This window comes from Callorhinus ursinus, unplaced genomic scaffold (genome assembly GCF_003265705.2).
Source record: "Callorhinus ursinus isolate GAN/ISIS: 27379988/994484 unplaced genomic scaffold, GSC_fseal_2.0 scaffold12, whole genome shotgun sequence".
Taxonomy (NCBI): Eukaryota; Metazoa; Chordata; class Mammalia; order Carnivora; family Otariidae; genus Callorhinus; species Callorhinus ursinus.
Genome location: NW_027397074.1, coordinates 49,538,472 through 49,564,246, shown reverse-complemented (window position 1 = coordinate 49,564,246; position 25,775 = coordinate 49,538,472). Strand labels below are relative to the sequence as shown.

Sequence of the window (25,775 nt, the reverse complement as noted above, 5' to 3'; positions counted from 1 at the left end):
ACAGACTGTGATCTGTGGACTATTAAGAGTTAGCCACATTGCTGTATTAAAATTACTTTGTCTTGTATTTATAAACTTCAAACTGAGTCATCCTCAAGTGTAAATGAATGAATTCTCTAAAATTGTTTCCTCTTCAGTTCTTTATGCCTTCATTGCTTTTTAGCAGTATTTATACTAGGAACTATACAATTAGTATAAACTAGTCTGTCTTTTGAATATACTACAACAGTAATAAAATTTTGTATTTTACTGAAGCAGACCAATAGTTGATTAGATGGATGGAAAAATATGCACCTTTTTAAAAATGGCTTGCTGAGCAGACAATAGAAAATTTACTAGGTATTACCCCTTTTAGATCATCGGTACATGAAGAAACATATTTAGATGTTTTAGAGTTATTTTGATACTGTTAGATTATTAAATTTGAGATTATCTGGGGCAAATAAAATTCACCATTTATATGAGGTTTTTGTGTTCCTTTAGAATCAGAATATTTTATAACCCACAGAGAACAGAGTTTTAAAAGATGTCTCAATAACATTCTCATAATTTTCTTAGGTTGTACGTACACCCAGACTCTCCTTTTACTGGTGAGCAGCTACTCAAACAGATGGTGTCTTTTGAAAAGGTGAAACTCACCAACAACGAACTGGATCAGCATGGCCATGTAAGTACAGCGCCTTGGATTATGTGGATTCCCTGGGATGGAATGGAGAAGTCACTCAGAACTTCCTCCCTCTCAATTTCTTCTTCCCCTCCCTTTCCCCATCCCATCTTCCATCTCTCAGTTATTCTGTGAGAACATTCATGTGTTGTTCAGGGAACCCTGACTGCTCTTCTTAAGAGGCCACTTACAGGGATGCTGTATGCCATTTCTATGCAAGAGGGTCTGGGACCTTCGACTTACAGGGATGCCATATGCCATTTCTATGCAAGAGGGTCTGGGACCTTCGTTCGGCACTACGAATTTCCCAAGACTGCAACTACTTTACTACCTGCACCAGCTAAACAAAGGGAATGTGCATTCTGGAGGCTATGATAGTTCTTAGGTGAAACATCTGATTTCTGTCAGTGTTATATTAGATAACACAGCGTAAAGGAAATGGGGCTGACATCTCCTATGGGGATTTCCCAAAGTGTGTTTTGTAGAGCCTGTTCATGTGAGATGCAATAGAACAAAAGGGTTTTGTGTCCAAATAAATTTGGGGAAGTGCTCTTTACTCATTATCTACCCCTATTGTAGAGAGTCTTATGAAGAGTAAAGCACAGAGAAGTCTTGAAATTAAAAACAAAACAGTTTGATTTTTTGTCATAAGGAGTTCATCAAAATATGGAAAAAGAGAAATTGGAATTCTGAGCCCATATCAATAATTAATAGCACAAATAGCCATTGACACAGGCCTTTACACATTTGATAAGACTGCTTTGTAAGGAACTATGATGTTATTCTGTGCTCTAAAAGAAAGATTTACATAAAAATTGTTTTAGATTTTTATACTAAGAAAACTTGAGACTTGCATACTTTTTGATAAGGAGAGGACTATTTCTTTTTTTGCCTCGATTTGCCAGGAAACACATTAGCAATTCATTGGTTGCTTCCCTTGGCTTAGATACTTTGATATAATTATTCTCTGTCTTACCCCTTTATTAAGACTCTTGTTACTTAAGGTTTTCATTCTTAATTGGATCTCTGCAATTTAGTAGTTTCCGAACTTTTCTCAAAAAGGATGGTTATAAGTAGATATAAGTTAGAGAGTTCTAGCCAATGGTTTCAAATGGTTTGAGTGAAATTGGAACCAAATAAATCACTTTAGGCATTGCTACCACCCATTTGCCCACCCATGACCAAATCAGAGTAACCAGGTTAACTCATGACTCTGCTGGTGGCACTGTTGCGATGTTGCAAATAGGTTAATAGGTTTCTGTTATTTTATGTATTGGAAAAGATAATTGACTTTTATCTTTAAGAATGTTGGGATAATTGTCTTTTTCTGCTTTTTTAAAGAGATGTTTTCATTGATAGATTTTTTTTTTTCAGATTAAAAATGATGAAGTATCTGGGAGACATTTTCTGCAGGCCAGATCATTCTTAATGTCATTCATATTAAAATTTCTTGACTCCACTGAAATCTTTGCAGGGAGAAATGAAATTTTTTATGGTTGTGATATTTTCCATATGTGAAGCTTTTATTCATTTATTTTTAATTTTATTATTTTTTAAATCATTGAGGAAAGTCTTGGAATAGTTGTGTTTTTTTATTTTATTTATTTGAGAGAGAGAGAGCAAGAGAGAGAGCACAAGCAGGGGGAATAGCAGAGGGGGAGAGAGAAGCAGACTCCCTGCTGATCAGGGAGCTGGACATGAGGCTCCATCCCAGGACCCTGAGATCATGACCCGAGCCGAAGGCAGATGCTTAATGGACTGAACCACCCAGGTGCCCTTATGTGAAGCTTTTAGAAGCACTATTTGGGAGTTTCCAGAAAGACTTGAGAATTCATTTTGAGATCAGCTGTCCAGAATTAATATGTTTTCCTTTTAATATCGACTTCATGGGTGGAAATAGCACCAAACTGTATTTTAGGAGCTCTGAGTTCTCATCTGATTATGCCAAGATTAGACCTTGGCAGATTATTTAGTCTTAGATGGTTGTTAATATCCATTTTAGCTTTAAAATTTTATTATTTAATATAACCTTTTGTCACCATAAATAATGTGTTCTGAAAACTACAAGAAAAAATTTTTAGATCCTGTGTCGTTCAGCCAAGTCCTTTGAATTAGTTTTGAAGAAGCCCTTCTTATAGATGCATTTTTCATTTTATAACAGGAAAATTCTTTACTTCAGGGAATTTATTTCTTCAGTGAAGCAAAGTTGACATTTCTATTAGTGTTCCTTAGACTTATGAGGTCTTGAGCAGAGAGTCAAGGAGCGCTGGGGGCTGAGATTCAGTCTGAGGTTTGAGTCTCTCTGGCACCCCTTCCTGAAGGAAATTGACCTTGGGATGGTGTAAGTAGGGGAGAAGGGATATTATTTAAAGCTTAGGGCTTTTTCCATTGTGTGTGTGTGTGTGTGTGTGTGTGTGTGTGTGTGTGAAAATTCTTTCTAACTTGTTAGTACAACATATAATGAATGCCCAGGTTTTTTCTTATATCATTGTTAGATATAAGATAGATCTAAGATATATAAATATATCTTAGATATAAGTTAGATATTGTCACTTTGAGTTTATTCCAGTTTTATGAGTGAGCATAAATATCTTGAACTCCCTGAAATAAACACATTATATAAAGAGATGACTTTTTTTTTTTTTAATCTATTTCAGCTCATTTGAAACTCATTTGTTTTAGTGATTCCTATTCAGGCTTGGGACCATAAAAGGATGGCATGTTCAAAATTCAGTACCAGCTAATGCCCTGTAACTTTAAGTTGGCTTACGTCTCAGCACAGGGAGGAACTGATTCTATATTAATCATCCCACAGTGACTAGTATTTAACTCTGTTAAAGTCAGCTAGCAAAAACGCTCATCTACCACACCCATGGTAGCCAAGAAAACAGGGGCGCCGTCAGTTGCAACAACACTACATGCCATTGACCCTGCTCCTGCCACAGTATGTATCACATGCCTCCCCCGAGAGCCAGGCTCTCTGCGAGGCCCTTGGGATGAAGGGCATACAGTGTGAGCCCAGGAAAGACACACCCAATTTGGTAGATTTAGGTAGCTGTCTGAGTGGCAGGGGGGAAGATGTGGAAAAACTTTCATATCTGAAAGTAAATCTTGTTGCTCAGATTTCATAATGGCAAATCAAAAGACACATGAAAAATACTGCCTTGTTAACCAAAGTAGGCTCATGATTTCTAAGTATTGGGCAACTTTTACTAGCTATAGAATGGAAGATGGTCATCACTCTCATTCATATTTGGTTTATAACTGGAAGCCAGGAATCAATGAAGCTGTCAGAAATAATAACAATAATAATGTTCATGTTTACTGAACACTTCCTATTTGCTATGTAATTTATAAGGGCTACATCATCTAATCCTTCCTACAACTCTGTGACGTATGTTTTTGCATTTGAGAAAACAAGGTTGGAGAGGTGAGATCAGTTGGCTCAAGATGAAGGAACTAGAGAGTAACAGGCTTAGCACTCTGAGGTCTAGTACCACACAGCCTTTCTTAATTCTTTGTATCCACCCCCCCAACCATAAATAGCAATCTGTCCTCCTAGAATGTATAAGTTCTTACTTTAGAAAATTTAGACCATACATCCTTTGATCTAACCAGACTAACAAAAAATATTTTAAAGACTTGATTTAAAAAACAAAAATCAACATCCTTCAGATGACTTTCCCTCCATCATTTTAGAAAGGACCCTTGAAACAACCTATATTGTGTACAGCTGTTTTGATAAAATGATTTCACAACCATGACTCTGCAATACTTATGAAAAGGATTTGCCTTGCGAATGGAAAGGGTATGTCCTGATCTTAAAACTTGAATTCGAAGCTGAGATCTTACGGTTCTTTCTTTGCCTCATTGAACTTTGGCCTGTTTAGCAATATGAATACTTAAAAATTAGTACTTCCCATCTCTTCATCATAGATCATTTTGAACTCAATGCACAAGTACCAGCCACGGGTGCACATCATTAAGAAGAAAGACCACACAGCCTCGTTGCTCAATCTGAAGTCAGAAGAATTCAGAACATTCATCTTCCCAGAGACCGTTTTCACAGCAGTCACTGCCTACCAGAATCAATTGGTGAGTTCAACACTGACCATTCATTTCCTACATAAGGGAAAGATTTAGGAGCTTCTTTCATTTTCTTGGAGAGAAGGGCTATCCCAGTACTCAAAATCAAAGTTCGCTTTGGTGAGTGCTATTGAATATCAGCCGCAGAACCTCTAAGCATGTTGAGTGACCATGGCTCAAGGTTATTAAGGTCTGTATTATACCATCTTTTCTAGAATCTTTATACTCTTGGTCAGTTGTTCATTGCCCACTCTCCCACCCAGATCTGCCCCATCTGACTTCTCCAATTTTTTTCTTGAGAAAATCACCTGCTTCTTTTTCCTCCTTTTGGTAGAGCCTCATGATGTATATAACCATACACTCATTGCTTCACAAAATTTAGAGATTCAGTTTTTCTGCGAAATTAACACACATATTCCAGCCAACTACCCAGACTGCTGGTACTTCAGAAATTTTGTGAAGCTTATTCACCTGTAATTTAAGGTAATTCTAGTAGAAGGATTTTTTAAATGTCTCTTTAGATAATAAACTATAGCATGTAAGCAGTGTATATTTAATCAACTTCAAGATATCTAATTTATAATATTGAGTTTTATAGTTTCTACTTTTTGATATATAGCACATTTCAAGTTTATGTATTTCTTCATCCATAAGGTTTAATCCAACTCAGTTAATAACTATCAAAGTCTTACTGAGGGCTGGGTGCTGGTCACTACTTCCCCATATATTTTATTCTTTCATGGTCAGCATAACCTTGAAGACTGGGGGTCATAGGAATATTCTGTAGTGAGGAAGCTGAAGCGAAGAGAGGATAGTAACTTTTCAGGGTCAGGAAGGACCAGAAATAGAATTCCTCTGATATACTTCAGTAAAAAGAACTCAATTCAGTTTACTTGACAAATTTGGTTGTTTGTGGCCTCTCTAGGTCTTTGTAGCTTGCCTTTATTTGGTTAGTTTTAAGGTAGCCAGGACTATTGCCCTCTTTTTGTTTTGACATTGTTATATTTTGGGTTCTGAATGAGTAATTGTAAGGTCATGCCTGATAGATGTTTCAGAGGCCGAGTGGGATAGGTCAGTCAGAGGAGATCTGGTGTTGTGTCTCTCGAGAAAAGTAAGAAGGTGAAGCTGAGAGCCCAGGTAGCCCTACACAAATGAGGAAATAGGAGCCCAGGGAAGGAATGTGAGCAAAAGGCAGGAGTGGATGTGTGTCTGTAAGGCATAAGCACCTATAATTTCTGTATGGCTTGGAGTAGGTTTTACTTCACCACTGCCATTTTCCTTACCTGTTAACTGGAGCTAAGAACTGCCCAGAACATCTTGGGAATTCCTGTGAGGATCAAATGTGGTGCTGTGTGGAAACTGTCAGGCATCCTATAAATAAGGCATATGGTGACTATCGGACTGTCTCTGGAGTGTTCAAAGTGACAAAACTGTCACTTTTTTGGATTTTAAAATGTTAGTGGCACATTTTTTTAATGAGCTAAATGAAGGCACAAATGTTATCATACTAATCTTAAAAGCAAAGTATTAAAACTTTTTGGTTGTCTCTAAGGCAACAACACAAGAGTAGAAACTTTCAGAGAATGACCAAGCTAAAAAGTTGGGTATAGATTGAAGCCTACAGGGGTATAAAACCCTAATACTGTTTCACTGAGAATCTGAAACATTGACATCAACTATCCCAGTTTTTATTCGAGGACACATGTAAAACAGATATAGATTCAGAGAACATTCCTAAAACATTCATTTTACATGAATTGAATTTATAGCTTTTATACTATAAGACATTAGATTTGTACCTTCTACAAGAAGTCTGCTGATGTTTGAGAATAAACCAGAAACGTGTCATGTGAAAATTTCATTGCTTTTATCAAAATTCTCTGTAAAGAAAACCAAAGCAAGAATAGGTAAATTGCTTTTTTTTTTTAAATGAAAATTATAGACTGAAGAAAATTGAAGGAAAGTTTCTAAGAAACTATAGATTTAGTTTGATAGGTGAAGGAGCAGTCCTGAATAAACCTTGGCAGGACCTCTCAGGTCATGGTACACTGGAATATGAGGTTTTATCTCCATAATTGTAACAATAGCTAATATTTGTGTACTTACTATGTGCTGGGAACCATTTAAAGTGAATTGTCTTATTTAATCTTCACAAGGATATTATAAAATAGGAACAAACAGTATTTGTTCGTTGTATTTACAGCTGGGAAAATTGAGGCATGGGGTTAAATAACTCAAGGTGACCTTCCTGGACTTCGCCTGCTCTATTTCTCTGTATATGTAGTTTTCTCCTTCCCTGAATCATTTGAAACTAAGTAGCATACATCATGATACTTTACCTGTCAATATTTCTACAAGTACATACTGACAATAAGAATATTATTTTTGTAAGCACAATGTCTTTTTCACAGCTAAGAAAATTAATAAGAGTTATTCCTTAATATCTTCTAAAATTCAGTTTCATATTAATATTTCCAGGAGGGACCAACAACCTTTCCCCCCTTTGTTTTTTTTTTTTTTTTTTAAAGATTTTATTTATTTATTTGACAGAGAGAGACACAGCGAGAGAGGGAACACAAGCAGGGGGAGTGGGAGAGGGAGAAGCAGGCCTCCCGCTGAGCAGAGAGCCTGATGTGGGGCCAGGACGCTGGGATCATGACCTGAGCCGAAGGCAGACGCCTAACAACTGAGCCACCCAGGCGCCCCATCCTTTCCCCCCTTTGAACTAGGATCCAACTAACATTCATGGCTTGGGTTTATTACTTTTAATTTAGAAAAAAACTATCTACATTTTTTCTGAATATCTCATTTAATTCTGACACTAGTCTCCCGAAGAAGGCCCTGGGAGCCCCGTTTTATAGATGAAAAAGCAGGTTCAGAGTGGTTAATACATTTGCCCAAGGTAACAAATCTGGTAAGTGACAGAACCATCTTCTGGGTCTTAATGCCTCCTTTGGCGACCTCATGGGAACTAGACTGCAGGCCCAAGGAAGTGACCACTGACAATGTCAAGGTTTCGAAAATGAATTTGAAAATGTTGCTAAATTAAAACAGACAAAGGTACTAATAAACACACATCCTAACATTAGTTGTTCTTCTTGCAAATGTTTATTTCTAATTGAGATTATAAATGGGCTCAAAATCTAGTTACCAGTTCCTAGCTCTCATTCACTGCATCATTAAGTATAAAGATTAATATGATTAGTATATCATTTCATTGCTAAATAATCCACAATAGAAGTGATTAGATTCAGAAGTAATTTTTCTCAATAGATCCTGCTGTGTCTGAATTTATTTCTTTACATCTACCTTTAAACCATAATTTCCATGCGTGTGTGTGTGTGTGTGTGTGTGTGTGTATATATATATATATATATATATATATATATATATATATATATATATTTGAAATTCAGGTAATAGTCAAAGATTTCATTTGGTATACTAATAAGCCAGTTTTTTATTTTATGGTTTAAAACCTCATAAGACCAATCGAAATTCATGTTCAATAAACATATGTGGGATGAATAAATCAGTTTGGGCGTTAGTATTTTCATTAGTCTTAAGCAATTTTCTAAACTTATCTTTGATTCTTTCTCAAGCCTCCCCACATCTACCACTTTTTCACAGCTGCACCCATGCTTGTGTACTATTTTCCTATACCAGATATAGAATAAAATAAATATATAGGAAGTAAACATGTACTTAGCATAAGGATTAGAATTTTTCCATGCACAAGAACAGAAAGAAAAGAGAGGAAGATTTAAAAGTTCACATTTAGGATCACTTTCATATCTCTTAAACTTTGGACAGGACTGTTATTTTTATATCTATTAAAAGCCAATTCAGTTTCCAACAGAATTTGTGAAAAACCTTCTCATTTATTGTGGGTGGTAGTTTTATTTGTAAGTAATGAAAATGGGGCATATTTTGCTATTTCTCTCTCTTTTTTTTTTGCAAGGAAATGATTGCATTTCTTTACATTATTAGATAAAACCTAAATACATTACACTTTCAACAAACTATCTTATAATTTCAGATTTAAAGGTCATGCATTGTTTTTGAGCGGGCCGACCATTGCTGTAGAGTTGAAGTGTAGGTCAGGTTTCATTTTTAAATGCCTTTGGAGAGATCTTTTCCTGATAATTGGAGAAATGGGCTCTGGGGACCAATTTCACCTTGTGGCTGGGCACCCCAGCTGGGTCCAGAGTTCAGCGGTATCACTTGGGATAACGACCACTGGGAGAGGTCCCCCCCCCCACCCTCATCGGTGCCACGGCAGTGTCAAAATCTGCTCTCTGGTTTTGCATACACTTGTGACCTATAGATAAAGGAGATGTTAAGAGTGAATTTTCTGGCTAAGAAATGCATTATGTCCTATATTATTGAGATAACAGATGAAAAAACAGTGGCTGTGTTTTGGCCTGAATTAGTCGGTGATTTGCATATACACAAAACTGCGGGATTTCTTAAGCATGCAGAGCTGCCCTGTAACGCTTTTTCCTCACAAAATGAAAAAAGTTACTACTTTTAAATGTTGCTTTTGAGTTACAAGCTGTACCTGTAGTTTCATATATATATATTTTTAAACATATTATATTTGGTAGTTGGCTACTTTGGGGATCCTTTTTGCAGTTTCACCGTTGACATGGATGATATTGTCGAACAGCGTTACACACAGGGGCAGGGATTCTGTATTAGGGTCCAGCTGAGATCACTGTCTGTAACTTGGGTCCTTTCTCTCGTCAATTCGCAGATGTAGAACTTTTTCAGTTATCCCAAATAGTATAAAGGGATATAAAACTGTATCTTCAGAAATGAATTTCTTTCTCTGTTACTACCAGTTTTCATTGAAATATCCATGGAATAAAATCTATGCCTGACCTTTTAAAAATGTATGATTACCTGGAATGTTAAAATCTTGCTATTTAAAAATTATTTTATTTTAAAATTAGAAAGCAAAATGAAATGTTATTTAGGTAAACTCAGGAAGTTTTGCTAGTCCATAACTGGTAAAAAGATGAAATCCTACTTCTCATTGCTTGTCCTTGAAGCAAACTTCAACAAACATTTCTGGGGGTGCTTACTGCTGACACCCCAGTAAACTCAGAGACTAGTGATAGCACAGTGAGCATGGTGGGTGCATTAAGAAGTTTAACTCACAGTCCTTGTGCTGCTACTTGGTACTCCATAAAACCTGTTCGAAATTGTAGTGTTACTCCGGGACCCCCCTACAATTTTAGTAATTAGACATCCATTCAGCTTTATTTCCTTTAACTTCCAAAAGCAGTTATTTTCCCTGGAATTAGATAAAATGGTCTATGGAGAAAGTCTCAAGCTCCATTTCTAGTTAGCACACTAACGTCAAATCATTGCTGTAACTGATTGGTGAATCTAGGTGTATGAGAGTACCTCATTCTATTCTTGAAACTTTGCTATAGTTTGAAGTTATATCAACATGTGAAGAAAAAGAAAAAAAGTTACCAGTGATCTGCCTGGGTATTATGAAAGAGGGACTAAAAAGATACTAGAAATAGAAAATTCCAATGAAGAAAGAAAATTCCAAAGACATCTGAAAACTTGCTGAATGTAATTCACTTTTTCAGAGTGATGGCAGTAATGGTATGTATGGTGACATACCGCTTGAACAACACACACTTGCTGAGAGTGTTTATTCTCTATGACAGTCGTCGTCATATCCTGAACCTATAGTCTTTACCTTTTGGAAATAATGAAGAAAAGCAAATACAATTTTCAAAATCCTTCACAGGGACCAAGCAGATCAAAAGTCCTTTAATCATTACAACAGAGAGATAATACTTTCTATTCTTTTAGTTTGTAAAGACTCAAACTAAATGATACAGTTCACGTCTTAGAGGAAGGGCTGTAAAAGGACTTCTTTCAAAATTACTTTTTCCATCAGATATCTGCCACTGTCTTTTTTTTTTAAGATTTTATTTATTTGACAGAGAGAGACACAGCGAGAGAGGGAACACAAGCAGGCGGAGTGGGAGAGGGAGAAGCAGGCTTCCCGCCGAGCAGGGAGCCCAATGCGGGGCTCAATCCCATGAGCTGAAGGCAGACGCTTAACAACTGAGCCACCCAGGCATCCCTCTGTCATTGTCTCCATGCAGTTTTATCTATTCACTTTTACATTTTATCTGTTCACTTTTACATTTTATTAATTAGCTGATAGGAATTGAGCTTGAAAGAAGACTTACTGTTCTACCTCACAGTTTCAGTTTGAAATTTTCATCTGGGTTTGCTTCACGCTTAAATCACTAACACTGCAGTGGATGTGGTGTCACCCTCTTTAGTGGCATGTAAATCACCTTCAGTTCTGGTAAGCTTTGTGTCCCTCTGCTTGTGCCTTGCAGTTTGAAGCTCCATTAGGGCAGGGCCCACGTGTTCTTTATCTCTGTACCATCCAACACTTGGCATAGTGCATGATAAGTAATCCATTCTCATTAAATATTTGTCAATGAATTAATTTGAAAGCACTTTCATGAACCATAAAGCACTTTAGAAATATACGGCATTTTAACCTTTAATTATTCAGTAGAAAGAGACGCAGCTCCTGACTGAGGATTTAAAAATCTAGTTGGTGTTTTATAATCTTAGGACGTACTAATTGCTTGTGCTTTAGAAGATACTTATGGTTTATTTGGGACAAATAAAAATTTTCTCCTGCATCCTGAAAATGGACCTGCAAAACTAAATTGTAGTCTGAAAGATGGCTGAAACAGACTTCGCCCTTGAGAAATCCATGGCTATGACCGTGGTAGCAGTGTGCTAGAGAAGGTTGTCTACAAACTCTGGATGGCTACACATTAGAGGCAACCTCTGACGTTCCTGTGTATTTCTTTATATGCAAATTTAAATTAGCTGCTGTTATTCACTAAGAACAGTTTTCTTCCTTCCTTCCTTGTTTATCATGTCCACTAACTAAGCTGAAAAGGAAATTAGTAATTTTTTTTTTTTGGCTGCACTAGAGTGAAAAGGCTAACAGTGAGCATTTGTGAGACACTGTCATGCACTCTTAGAAATTAATACTATCAAATAATCAATCTTATAACTAGTCAGTGTTCATGACAGAAAAGGGGGGTCTCTGGATAGGATAGTGTGGGAAGTTCTATTTTAAGTGAGGTGAGTAGCTTCTTTGCAACTTGTACATTGGTTAGCTCATATTTAGAAAATTCGAAAAGGGAAATAATGCCTTTCTTTTGTAATGAAAAAGGCAATTTTTAGGTGTTAATGATTTAAAATGAATAGCAGATACACTCTGATCAGAGAAAACGTTGTGTTTTGGTGAGAGAGTATTTCAGGCAATCTATAATTGTGTTTAGTGCTTATGAGGAGGACATGCCTCAACTTTATAAACTTTTCTCCAGGCTAAGACTATTTTGTGCATCTCTCTCTAAAGATTAGTGTGGGTTCTTGTTCTGATGCCAGTGAGCTAGGACTCTCTTTAAAGGTGTCTATGGTTCTAATTCAGAGAGTGACTAGCTGTGTCTTGGTCCTTCTGGGTTCCTTTTGGCTCTAATCAGGAATTTTATGAGTCTCGAGTATCTTTTATTCAGCGTTTATTTTTTGCTTCATAACCTAATGTCTGTTTCTTTGGAGGCACAGCGCATATGATTTAATGGATCTTTTTATATTAATACTGTGGGAATTATGGACTAGCACATCTTACTAAATACTTAATCCTTCAGACTGTGATTCTTATTAAGGAATACTTTTTTTTATATAAGCACAGAGTCTATAAATAGCATTGTATGGGAGGATAACAAAAGACTGGTTGATTTAATTTGGTCAGATGGAAGGGGAGCAGGGGTAAATCTATATTCTGAAAGCTTTATATCATGTATTTATGTCATGTATTTCAGTACAGTATTGAACATGAAGCTATTATTGGCCATTTTATCTTTTTCTCCATTATGTTATATATATATATACATATATATATATGTATATATATGTATATATATATGCACGCCTATAGGATTCACAAATGATGCTGCCAAGTCAGCAGGAGGCAGCATTTCTTCACCTTGCAGCCACACTGTTCACAAAAGGCCCCTTCCCTAATTGTCTCTATCCATTGACCTTCGGGCTATTTTCTAGGACCAGCCAGTCCTCAAATCCCTCATCTCTGAAGCCCTCCCTGACCAACTGTCCCACTGGGCTGTGAATCCTCCCTCCTGTGAACTTCTCTATCACTTTCCACCCTTCTCACGATCCTGAAAGACATTAAGTATTCTTGGGGCAGCATGGAAAATGAACAAACTCTTTATTTCTGATTTTGCTTCCTTGACCTCGGAAATGATATTGTTCTGTTACTCATTCATTCTTTTGCAGATAACCAAGCTGAAAATAGATAGCAACCCTTTTGCCAAAGGATTCCGGGACTCCTCCAGGCTCACTGACATTGAGAGGTAATGAGAATTTTCTGTTTACTTTTTTGTCCAGATAAGATAAAGAGAAGAGTGAGTTTGTAAGAACACACTCCTTTCAACGCCCAAGTGCCATAACCCTACTTAGATAGTCTCCGACCCCCACCAGCCCACCTTCCCTTCCACCTCGAAGCCCTGTAGACATGCAGCTGCTTAAGCACTGACAGCTGCTGCACCTGCATCTGTTCCACGCTCTTTCCGAGGAAGTGGTTTCTTTGGTCAGGACATTGACTCAACTGTAAAAAAAAATACGGTTTCTTCCTTATCAAAGATTCAGTCCTTTTGATGATATTAAGCTGTATCTCTTAGGTGGCAATCTGCAGAGAAATGGAATCTTGATAGCCTTAGCCTTCTGAAGTGGACATTTTTGCTAGCCTGAAGAATATGAGTAGTTTGGAACTCTGAAGCAAGGAGATGTCATTTAATTCAAGGCACATATTTTACGTATGGCATAGACTGCTCATATTTAATAGGAGAGACATCAGGTCTCAGGACCTTTAAGAAGACAAGTGACAATCACGGGCCTGTAACTTACTCCACTTTTTACTTAATTAAAATGGTTTACACAGTGTGAAATCATCTACATGGCGAGTAATGACTACGTTGAGATTCATAGCTTGCCCATAGGAATGTCAAAAAAATGATGTTTTTTTTAAGGAGAAGATTTTTCAACCTGATCATTTGTATCCCTTACATATACTATGGAACGTTCTGTACTTCTTTTTTGTGTGAGAACATTTAAGTTCTACTTTCTTGGCAGATTTCAATTATACAATAGTGTTATTAACTCTAGTCAGTATGTTATACATTAGATCTTTAGACCTTATTCGTCTTCTGTACTTCTTCTTTTATGTGGCCCAGAGTCTTTCTTTGACAGGTGGTGTACCCTAGCCACCAGAACTTCTGGTGTATTTTACTTCCAGGTCTTTGTGTGATTTCCTCCCCACCAACTGCTATACATTTCTGTCACACTCTTTGTTACCTAACACATGGTCACATCTCCTGAGCTCGGCACTTCTCTCCAACCTTCCTGGAAATGCAGATGAAGGGGTCATTGCATATTTTAGCAGTATCTATCTGATCCTTCCTTCAGCCCTCCCAAGTAGCAGAGCACAGCGGGTTTTGATTTGGAGGAAAAGATATAGAGGCTCAGTGAGGAGGCCAGCAGGAGAGGCTGAAAGTGGAGCAGGTGCTGTGGGATTCAAGTAGAAGAGAGAAATTAAGTCACTGGAGAGCTTGACAAGTGGTTGAGGGGGCTGAGATCAGGGAAGGAAACTTGAGCTTGTAGTTGGAAGTCGATTGCAGACTGCAGAGACACACCAGATGGATAGCTCTCCAATGTGGTGGGACATAGGCAAGCAGATAGGCCTTGAGACCCAAGTCAGTGAGAATGTGGCATCAGCAGTGTGGGTGACAAGTAAGTCCATTTACAAAGGCTGCTCTCATTCAGCCATGACCTTTTTCATCTCTTATTTCTGGAGAGCCAGAAGCAGTGACTCCAACTGGATGTATACAGGTGGGATTAGAAGTGAACTTCTTCATTTCAGTCAGGTAGCAGATAAGAATGAAGACAGTGGTTCAGTGGGACGGCAGTGGTGTGTTTTTATAGTGTGTACCTTATCTTCTATCTCAGATTAGGGGGTGAGCATGATATACTGGGAGACAAACTCATGGGTTAGAGTCCCAGCTCTGCCTTGTACTGGCTGAGTGATCCTGGAGAAGTCTCCCAGCCTCTGTTTCCTTATCGAGAAGATGGGAAAAACAACCCTGCTCCTTCAAAGGTTTATTATGAGAACCAAGTAAGGTGACATTTATGAAACACTTTATAAATCTAAAAATGTGAAATAATAATTATTTTTTGCCCCATCTAAGTGTACTTCTAATAGTCTTAATAAACTACTCCTAGAGTAAAAATAGCCCCTTATTTGCACGTGTGCTCACGAGATATGAGTCCCCAGGCTGACTGCCCTTTAGAACAGCAGATTTGATAATGCATGCAGGCACATTTTCCACTTACTGAATAAGCATCCTGATGTGGGGAGCACTCACACGTCCATGAAGCTGAGTAGCTTTCAATGGTCTGAGGGCGAAGAGAGCATCTTCTGTGACCAGCTGAAAGTTTGCAGGATGACCTAACTAGTGTGAAATTGGCGAAGGTTTTGGATTTCATTTCCAGGTATTTAAGTCTGAATTTTCCCTAAACAGCCTTTGGGGATGGGTCAAATCAGATCAATTGATCTTTAGAGACCTAAAGAAATTAAATTAGTCTGGAGTCAGTTACTGCACTAAACCATCTAGTAATTGAATTGCTCCTTGTAACTGATTGAAAACAGCCCTATCTGTAACAATATAGGGGACTTTCCTTATAAGAGATCTGAGACAAAAACACATCTTTTTATGACATGATGACAGAAAGTACACTTTTCTAACCTAATTGAATGTGATGTTATAAATATGTGACCTTAATGATTTCAAGTTTCCTGTTCTAGATTTACAACTTCGGTGTGGGACACCCAAACAAAAATGCTTTTGGGACTGGCTCTGTTACCTCCAGACTCATTGTTTTATTCTTCTACAATTGCACAAGCTTTTGGGATACTGTATAAGGCATTACAGTTTTCCTGCTCTCATTTTAATGGGTTCTGTTCAGACACTTGAATGTCTCCCATGCTCTGTGTGTAGCCTTACTCTTCAGTGACAGCATCTCCTTCATTTGTAAAAGGAAAACCATCTCATTAGCAAAAGTAGAAAGCATTTTCATTAGATGCTTTGCACATATACCTGTAATGGACAGCTTAGAAGCAAACCAAAAGCCCAAAGGAATTTCTTAATATCACCGAATTTTTAATTATTTAGTTCAGAGAAAGAATTATCTGCTGGTCTGTCAGATAATAATAAACAGACTGTCAGTTGGTGTTTTCTTTTTTTGGGGGGGGGAGGGAGGGCACTTTGTACAGTAAGGGAAAGTACAGTGTTACTTTTGAGAAAGGAAAAATAACTAGGAGGGTTTTTTAATGGTTTCTTCAAAATTAAGTTTCTTTTGTTAGGTTTTTTTGTTTGTTTGTTTTCCCAGAGAGAGTTCATGCTCATTGCAGAAAAATCTAACAAGTAAGAAAAAGAGCATAAATAAGTAACAAATCCCATTTACTCAGAGATAACCACTGGCAAAGACTTACATATTCTTCCAGGTACTTTCCTATGCATGTACGAACATTTACTTCTTTAAGGTTTACACACATACTATTTTTAATCATTTCCCCTTAATATCAATAGATATATGACTATAGTATACTTTTTAATGGCTGCCTAATTTTCTACTATGTCCGATCACTTATTTGACCAATCCTATATATTAGTTATTTAGGTTTCCCACTTTTTATTATTACAAACAGTGCTAGGAGGAAAATATATATCTTAACTCATGTTCTTCATTATTACCATAGGATAAATACTAACAAATAAAAATGCTGGGTCTAGGGATATACTTTTTTATTTTTATTTTATTTTATTTTTTTGGTGCAAAATGGTGGTTTCATTAAAGCATGGGGACAGGACCTGGGGGCAGAAAGGGATATACTTTTTTTATTCGTAATGTTGTTTTTATTGTTAAAAATTTGGGAAAGACCTAAATATTCACTAATAGAAAAATGGTTTAATAAATGTGTATGGCCATGCAATGGAATTTTAAAAAATCATGGTAACATACGCAACATAAAGTTTACCATTTTAATCATTTTTAAGTAAACAATTCAGTGGGGTTAAGTATATTCATAGTGCTGTGCAACCATCACCATTTTACATTTCCAGAATGTTTCCATCATCCTAAATAGAAAATTTGTACTCATTAAACAGTAACTCCTTACTCCTCCTCCCCCAGCCCCTGGTAATGTCTCTTCTACTTTCTGTCTCTATGAATTTGTCTAGTTTAGATACTTCATATAAAGGGAAAGATAATACATGTTTTTAAGGTTTTTTCATACAAACTGCCAAGTTTCCCTCAAGAATGATTGTCCATGGCATGGTCAAGAGTACCCATTTCTTGTATTCTTGTCAAACATAATCACCATCTTTTCATCTTTGCCAACTTGATAGGTGAAAATTTGTACTTTTTCTTTTGTAAATTGGCCTGTTTATGTCATTAGCTCTTGTTTTTTTTTCTTTTGGATTGTTTATCTTTTCTTTTATTGATCCATATAAGCTACTTATATATTATATTAGTATTTTTATTGTTTATATATATTGGAACCATTTTGTGAGTTTGAAATTAGCTTTTTATGTATGTTTTTGATAAATAGAATATTTTATCACCAAATCTGTTTTTCTCTTACTTTACGATTTCTATCTTAAGAAGAGGTTCCCTACTCCAAAACTCTATAAATATGAATATAAATATTCAAGTACAGATTTCTGTCACTTTACTACTTTCTAATTATTTATTTATTTATTTATTTATTTAATTTATTTATTTTTTAAAGATTTTATTTATTTGTTCATGAGAGACAGAGAGAGAGAGGGGGGCAGAGGGAGAAGCAGGCTCCCAAGGAGCAGGGAGCCCAATACGGAACTTGAAACCAGGACTCTGGGATCATGACCTGAGCTGAAGGTAGACGTTTAACCATCTGAGCCACTCAGGCACCTTTATTTAAAAACTCATACAGTATTTATTTTGGTATGAGATATAAAATAGACATGTCACTGTATATTTTTTTATTTTACATTTTTTAAATTTTATTATGTTATGTTAATCCCCATACATTACCTCCTTAGTTTTTGATGTAGTGTTCCATGATTCATTGTTTGTGCATAACACCCAGTGCTCCATGCAGAACGTGCCCTCTTTAATACCCATCACCAGACTAACCCATCCCCCCACCCCCCTCCCCTCTAGAACCCTCAGTTTGTTTCTCAGAGTCCACAGTCTCTCATGGTTCGTCTCCCCCTCCAATTTCCCCCCCTTCATTTTTCCTTTCCTACTATCTTCTTTTTTTTAACCTATAATGTATTATTTGTTTCAGAGTGATAGACATTGGGGAGGGTATGTGCTATGGTGAGCGCTGTGATTGTGTAAGACTGTTGAATCACAGACCTGTACCTCTGAAACTGTATATTTTTTATAAGTGGTTCCAATACCATCTACGTACTAGCATATTCCTTTCCTACTTATTTATAATTCCCCCTATCATATACTAAATTTTTGTCTGTGGTAGTTTTGTAGTCTCTTTATTGATCTTCCAGTATTGTATTAATTTTTACAAATTGATAAAATATATAAATATTTGATGATACTTAGATATCTGATATGGCAAACTCCAAACCTTTTTCTTGTTATTTTCAAATTTTCTTGATATTCTTTGACATTTATGCTTCCAGTCTTTGGAATCATTTTGTCAAGTCTTCCCAAAAAAGTCATTGAAATTTGGACTGGGCTTAGGTTCAATTTATACAGTAATTTGGGGGAGAAAATTGGTATCTTTATAGTTTTGGAACTTCCTTCTAGGAATATGTCATGTTTGTCCTTTTATTGCAGTGTCTTCTTATGTTCTTTAGAAGTTTTGATATTTTCTTAGGCTCATAGCTAAGTCTACCAGAGCTACACTGTCCAATTTATTCAATAGCCACTTCCCACAGGTGGCTAGTGAGCACCTGAAATGGGGCTTTTCTGCACTGAGATGTGCTGTAAGTACAAAAAAGCAAACCCCATGATTTTGAAGAATGAAAATATCTCAAGAATAGTTTTAAAATACTGTTAGATGTGAAAATAATATTTTGGACATATGTTGGGTTAAATATGTTAAAATTAATTTCACCTATTTTTTTTTAAAATGTGACATCTAGACTATTTAAAATTACATATATGGCTCACACTACCTTTGTATTGAATAGTACTGTACTAGAGAGTTTTTGGGAGGAGAGAGCTTGCTTTTGAAAGTAGAATTTTTAATTAGAAACCTACCTAGTTTAGTCTGTAAAAAGCTATTGATTTCTATACGTCTTTGGCATACTGCCATTTTACTGAACTTTAAAAAAATAGTTTTAGTAGTTTTTCCTTTTAGTCTCTTGAGTTTTTCAGTTAGATTGCTATATAATTTGCAAAAAATGATAATTTTATCTTTTTATTTCTAATAGCTATGCTTTTAAAAATGTCTTTTCCTTGTTTTATTACACTGACTTAAAATTTTTCAGGACGCTATTGAAATGTAATGATGATAGTTGGCATTTTTCTCTTGTTCTTGACTTACTTAACAATGCCTCTAATGTTTGGTCATCATATATGATTTTCACTGGTTATGGGTTTCAGGAGGATATTCTTTATCATATTGAGGCAATACCCTTCTATGCCTAAAGAGTTTTTTGTTATCCTGAATATTCTCAGTTGAATTTATATTTAATGCTCTTTTAACATCTGAGATGATTTTAATTATTTTTAATTATTTATTAAAATAAGATTATTTTAATTATTTTTCTACTTTAGAATAATAATATTAATTATACTTATAGTGTCTATGTTGAACTATCCATTTATTCCTGGAATAAATCCTGTCTGGATTTTATCTGGTTTTCTTATAATACATTGCTGGATTTAATTTACTTCTATTTTATTTAAGACTTTTTATCAATCTTTGTAACAGATTTGACGTTTCTTCTTTCCTTTTCTGTCAGTTTTTGGTATGAGGTTTCTGCTAGTTTGTTCAAATGAATTGAAATATGTTCCTTCTTTTTATTGTCTGGATCAGTTTAAATAGCAAGGAAGTGATTTTACAGTCTTGCCCATAAATTCATCTGGGTGCAGTACTCTTAATGGGGAAGACTTATTTAACTACTTAAGTTCCATAGTCTTTCAGTAAATATATATTAACTTCTATCCCATTTAATGCTTTTTGTCTTGGATTCTACTTTGCCTAGCCTTATATTGCTATGCATTTTCAATTCTTGATTTGCCTTTTAATTTTTAAAAATCCCTGTCACTACAGCAGTATACCCCTCTTCTCTTGCATCATCAAATATCCTGACATTTCTTTCATGAAGGAAAAAACAACCTTCCCTTGATCCCACTTGTCTCTTCAATTACTATTTCAGTTTTTCTGCTCCGTCTCAAAGTAAAGCTGCTTAAGAGTTGTGTGTATTCTCTTCCCTTTGTCTTTCCTACCCTGCCTTTCAGACTTTCACTCCCTTTGCCACCGTTCCACCCTTGTCCGGGTCACCGGTGACCTCTGCATTTCTAAACCCAACGGTCCGTCTCAGTCCTCGCCCTCCTTGGCCTGTCAGTCAGGTTTGACGCTGCTGTTTATTCTCTCCTAGTTTCTACCTGGCTTCCAAGACCTCTCACTCTTCTGGTTTTTATTCTACTCCATTGGCCGTTCTTTCCTCCCCTACGCTGGTTGGTTCTTTCTCTTGTCCTCCCTCTTTAGACGGTGCTGTGTTCTGGGCCTTGGTCCTGGGACCTCTTTTTCTCAGTCTGCACCTACTTCCCGGGTAATTTGACCCAGTTTCATGCCATTATATGCTGATCACTATCAGATTTACATCTCTGCTTCTGGCCTCAGAGTCAAAGATCTGACTGGCTATTTCATTTACTCTTCCCTCTCCCCTAGGGTACCTCAGATTTCACATATCTGGAACAGGGATGCCCAACCATACTCTTCCACGTCTGCTCTTCCCTCGCTCTTCCCATCTGTGCCGCGGACAGCTGCATCCTTCCCATTGCTCTGGCCAAAAGGCTGGCAGTCATCCTTGGCTCCTCTTTTTCTTTCCTTTTCCACATCCAAACAGTCAGCTAATCCTTCAAACTGTTCAGAGGAATCCAACTACTTCTTATGATCTCCACTGGTACCACCCTTATCTGCAATCCTGTCATCTCTTTCCTAGATTGTTACATTAATTTCCTAATTGATATTTCTACCTCTACTCTTACTGCCCTTAAATCCATTTCTAGGACACCAGTCAGAATGATCTTGTCAAAGAAAGGAAGTTGGACCGCATCACTCTTGCTCAGAGCTCTCAAATGACTTACCTTCTCAATTATGGTAAAATCCCAGTTCCGACATGGCTTGAAAGGACCTGTGGAATCTCACCCCAGCCTTCTCAGGTCTGTCTCTGAACTCTTTTTTTTTTTTTTTTTAAAAGATTTATTTGAGAGAGAGAGAGCACGTGTGAGAGCGCACAAGTGGGAGGAGGGGTAGAGGGAAAGGGAGAAGCAGACTTCCCCCCTGAGCAGGGAGCCAGATGTGGGCCTCCATCCCAGGACCCTGGGATCACGACTTGAGCCAAAGACAGACACTTAACCGACTGAGCCACCCAGGCGCCCTTTGTCTTTTGTTTCCTACTATATCCCTAGATCCTAGAATAGTGGCTGGTAAATAGTAAACACATTATTTGTTGAGTAAATAATGATGTGTATCTACAGAGTATCTTAAAAGCCATAGTTTTTTTTTTTTTTTTAAAGATTTTATTTCTTTATTAGACAGAGAGAGAGAGACAGCGAGAGAGGGAATACAAGCAGGGGGAGTGGGAGAGGGAGAAGCAGGCTTCCCACTGAGCCGGGAGCCTGATGCGGGGCTCGATCCCAGGACCCTGGGATCATGACCTGAGCTGAAGGCAGACGCTTAATGACTGAGCCACCCAGGTGCCCTTAAAACCCATAGTTTTAAAGATACTCTGTAATTACAGAGTATCTGTAGTTTTAAAAATTTTGTGTGACGGTCTTTGTGTTTTAGTAGAGAAGTGTAATCCATCTCCCAGTATTGTAATAACTGAACATTTGGTATTTCTGCTCTCTGTTTAATTCAGCTATTTACTTTACATTTTATTTTCTCTTCTTGTCTTTTGTTATATTTATCAAATTTTTGTCAGGCAGTGGGCTGTATGCTTTACACACTTGACTTTAGTCACTCTTTGAAATAATCCTATAATAAAGAACCATTATTGTCCCTATTTGGTAGAAGAGATAGCAAAGTTTAGAGGGACTGATACTTTATTCACACAATTTGTGTGCGAGCTGAGCCTCACACCCACTTTAGTTTGTCTGAAACCAAAGTCCTTTCTCTAATGTTGTATTTTTTTTTAATAATTATGCTTTCAAACTCTAAAAGACATAATTGTAAAATTGTTATCTCTGTTATTGTCAGAAACTATACACTTTCTTTTCTCGTAAAATAGGAGATATTTAGTATATGATTCTTCTTTCTACTACCCTTCCTTCAACCCTTAATTTTGGTTTAAATAATCTGGGATTTTAAATCCAGATTTTTATTCATGTATCTTCTTTATCTTTTTCAAAATTCTTTTGTAAGGATCACAGTACAAAAACTATAATCTTTTAAATTGAATTCTAGTCATTTCATTGTGTACTGCGCATTTCTCGAGTCTCTCCAATGTTTGGAATTGTGTTCTGACTTTACTCTCAGTTGTTGGTAAATGTTAAGTAATTGGCCAGGGGCTCTTTTTCTTGATGAATTCTTGCTTATCCAAGAGGATCTGCTGCCATTATGGTCACAGTCTTTTTCCCTCAGAACTCTTTCAACTGTCCTTCGCCATCTGGCTTTTAAATACTGTAGAATAGAAGCGGGTGCCACAGCCTTCCCTTTTTTGGAAACTTACCTTTTTTCTGCCTGGATAGAATGCTTTTAGAAAATTTTCTTTGAAATTGAGAAATTGTGCCAGTATCTGTCCAGTTGTAGATTTGTGAAAATTAGTATTGACTCTTTAATTAAATGCTTTAAATTGAAAACTCAAGTTGTTTTTCAGCTCAGGCAAATTTTCTTCTCATTCTTTATCTCTTACTCTTTTTGCTTCTAAGTGGTCTGCTCTAGTCAGACCTTCTAAAACTCCTATTATACATATATGACATCTCCTGAATCTATTCCCTGTTTCTCTTATCTATTTAATAATTTTCATTTCCTTTTTACTCTGGTTTTGGGAGAATTTCTTGTGTAAGACTTCTAACTTGTTGATTTTGTTTTCCTGTGGCATCCAGTGTTCTGGGGACTGAGTTCTTTTAGGATGTGGTGATTATTACTTTGTCATTTCTGAGTATACTTTCCCATCCAGATGGTTTCCTTTTCATGCCCGTTAGTTAGTGCCTGCTTTGTTAATACAGGGTATTAAATCTTGCTGCAAATTTGAAAATATAAATTAGAGACTTAAAATATCTCTCTCTGTTTCTTGAAACAAGTCTGTTTCCAAAGAGAACACTTTTTCTGCTTTTTAAAATTAGTTTTCTTCTGGGGTGCCTGGGTGGCTCAGTCGGTTAAGCGTCTGCCTTTGGCTCAGGTCCTGATCCTGGTGTCCTGGGATCGAGCCCCACGTCCAGCTCCCTGCTCAGCGGAGAGCCTGCTTCTCCCTCTCCCTCTGCCTGCCACTCTGCCTACTTGTGCTCGCTCTCTCTATCTCTCTGTCGAATAAATAAATAAAATCTTAAAAAATAAATAAATAAAATTAGTTTTCTTCTTTTGAATTGCTGAATGTTTTGTTAATGTCCAATTACTTCTCCCCAGGACATCTATAGAATGGGATGTCTTGTTTGCTTAGTGTTCGAAGTTGAGATTAATTTTGAATAACAGCATGTGGATCTTTGTTAAATCTTTCAGGTGCAGACCCAAGAATGGGGTGATAATTTAAATTTATTATAATTTGCCACTGTGGAAATATAATTACTCTGTTCGGGGTCGGGAGTTGTGGCAGGTGGGTGGACATAGCCTTGGAAAGGGAGTTTTCATTGTGCAGTGACCGACCTCATCTCTCAGTCTGCCTCAGCCGCTAGAAATCAGCTACACCACACTTCCTTCCAGCCAGGCAGAGCAGCCTTGCAGCCCTGCTCCAGAGCTAGCCATAGTCCTGGACCCACAGCCTTCAGTATACCATAACCACCCTGTGCTAGCTGAGAGCACTGTGGTGGGATTCCTTAGTCCTCGCCTCCAGCGGCGTGAGAATCTGCTCCCAGTCAGCTGCTCAGAGACCTGCCTTTATTATTAATCTCTGCTGCTCCAGAGTGGGGTTTAGGTAAAGCTCTGACGGAGGCCTTTTCATTTATTCCCTCCGCAGCTAGCTTTCTCCCTTGTACAGTGATGACTGGGCACGCTGCTTGATGCTTCCCTCACTCCTCTCCTGTTTGTGGCTAAAATATCTAAGTGTGCAGTTGGAATTCTACCTGATTTCCTGAGTTTCTCTTGTTTTCTCAGTCATGTCACTGGGACAGAGAATTCAATACATAGGCTTATCTCACCTTATTCATTCAGGATTTGTACTGAAAGTCTCAATAAAATAAGTTTAAAATCCCCTGGCATTGAATAAAACTTTCAAACACATGAAATTTGGACACAAGCCCAGTCGGAATCAGGTCTTTTTGCTCAGAGCTCAAAGCCATCTGTTAATTTAGATGAGGAAGGAAACTCCAGGAAAGTTGCAAATCTCATATTCTGGGAATTGATAGAAGTTTTATGTGCATCACGCCATGGAGCAGCAACTGTTTTGGCAACTTTGCTAAAGAGGTTCATAGTTTATGGATAATTTCTAGATCTTTCATGACGACGTACAGTGTTAAAAAGAAAGTAGTGTTTGGTTCTAACACCTCTTAGCTTGCTTGTGGAGTTTCTGAGACCATAAGGTGTTGGGGAGCAGCACAGGGCCAGTGGGGCCCATCTCTAATCAGGTAAGTAGCTTAGAGCAGGGGGTGGTAAACTGCTGTCTGCCGCCTGTTTGGTACAGTCCATGAGGTAAGAATGGTCTTTTACATTTTTAAATGGTTGACAAAAAATACAAAAGTACGCTTTGTGACATACAAAAATAATATGAAATTAAATTTTATTGTCTATAAATAAAGTTTTATTGGACGACAGGCACGTTTTTTCAGTTCATGTATTGCACGTGGCTGTTTTCCTGCTAGAGTGACAGAGCGGAGTGCGTCTGGAGGAGACCATAAAACATGTGACGCTTTAAACATTTACTGTCTGGCCTTTTTAGAAGAAGTTTGCTGATTCCTGGCTGAGAGCTTGAAGGGGCCGTGGAAATACTTACAGCAAGGAAAACTCCAACCCAGCAATTTTATGTCCACAGGATGATTTTTTTCCCCTTTCTGGGTTAAAATGAAGAAACTCAGAAATTCATTTTGAGCTTGTTGACAAAGCTGGGGAGAAGTGATCTCTGCCAACACCTTATCCTTCCTGTCTTTTCAGTGGTAGTTGAGGCATCCTCATAGGGTCATTTTAGCACCTGTAGTTCAAGCCAAAGAAGGATGACAGAGTAGGGCAACAAAGTAACAATCCAGACATGCATACAACCCAGACTGCAGGTCTCAATTATCTATGTTATTTTTATCCATTTTCTAATCTTGTACCTTAACTGTGATGAGTAATTGGAAAACACGCTGTAATTTTTTTTTTTTTTTTTCCTCTCTGAGCACTAGGAACTTTCAGGGTCTTCATAGAGCAGTATGAAAGGCTTTGGGGAAAGCAGGTGTTAGAAAGACTCCTAAAACATCATCTGGTTTATTGTGAGGGAATTAGAAAATACTTTTTCTAGTATTTTTCAGATTTGCATTTTAAAATGGCAAAGTAACGTACTTGAAATACCTAAGA

At 37.2% G+C, this 25,775-nt stretch overlaps 1 protein-coding gene across 2 annotated transcripts in view; it reads left to right on the top strand.

Moving 5' to 3' along the window:
- The window catches only part of TBX20 (T-box transcription factor 20), a 57,487-nt gene that overhangs the window by 8,628 nt on the left and 23,084 nt on the right, over positions 1-25,775 (top strand). For both annotated transcript variants that reach the window (XM_073899058.1, XM_025873320.2), the window contains 3 exons: positions 559-667; positions 4,601-4,759; positions 13,109-13,185. In XM_073899058.1, coding sequence (XP_073755159.1) covers positions 559-667; positions 4,601-4,759; positions 13,109-13,185 — 345 coding nt within the window. The remainder of the gene's footprint in view (positions 1-558; positions 668-4,600; positions 4,760-13,108; positions 13,186-25,775) is intronic.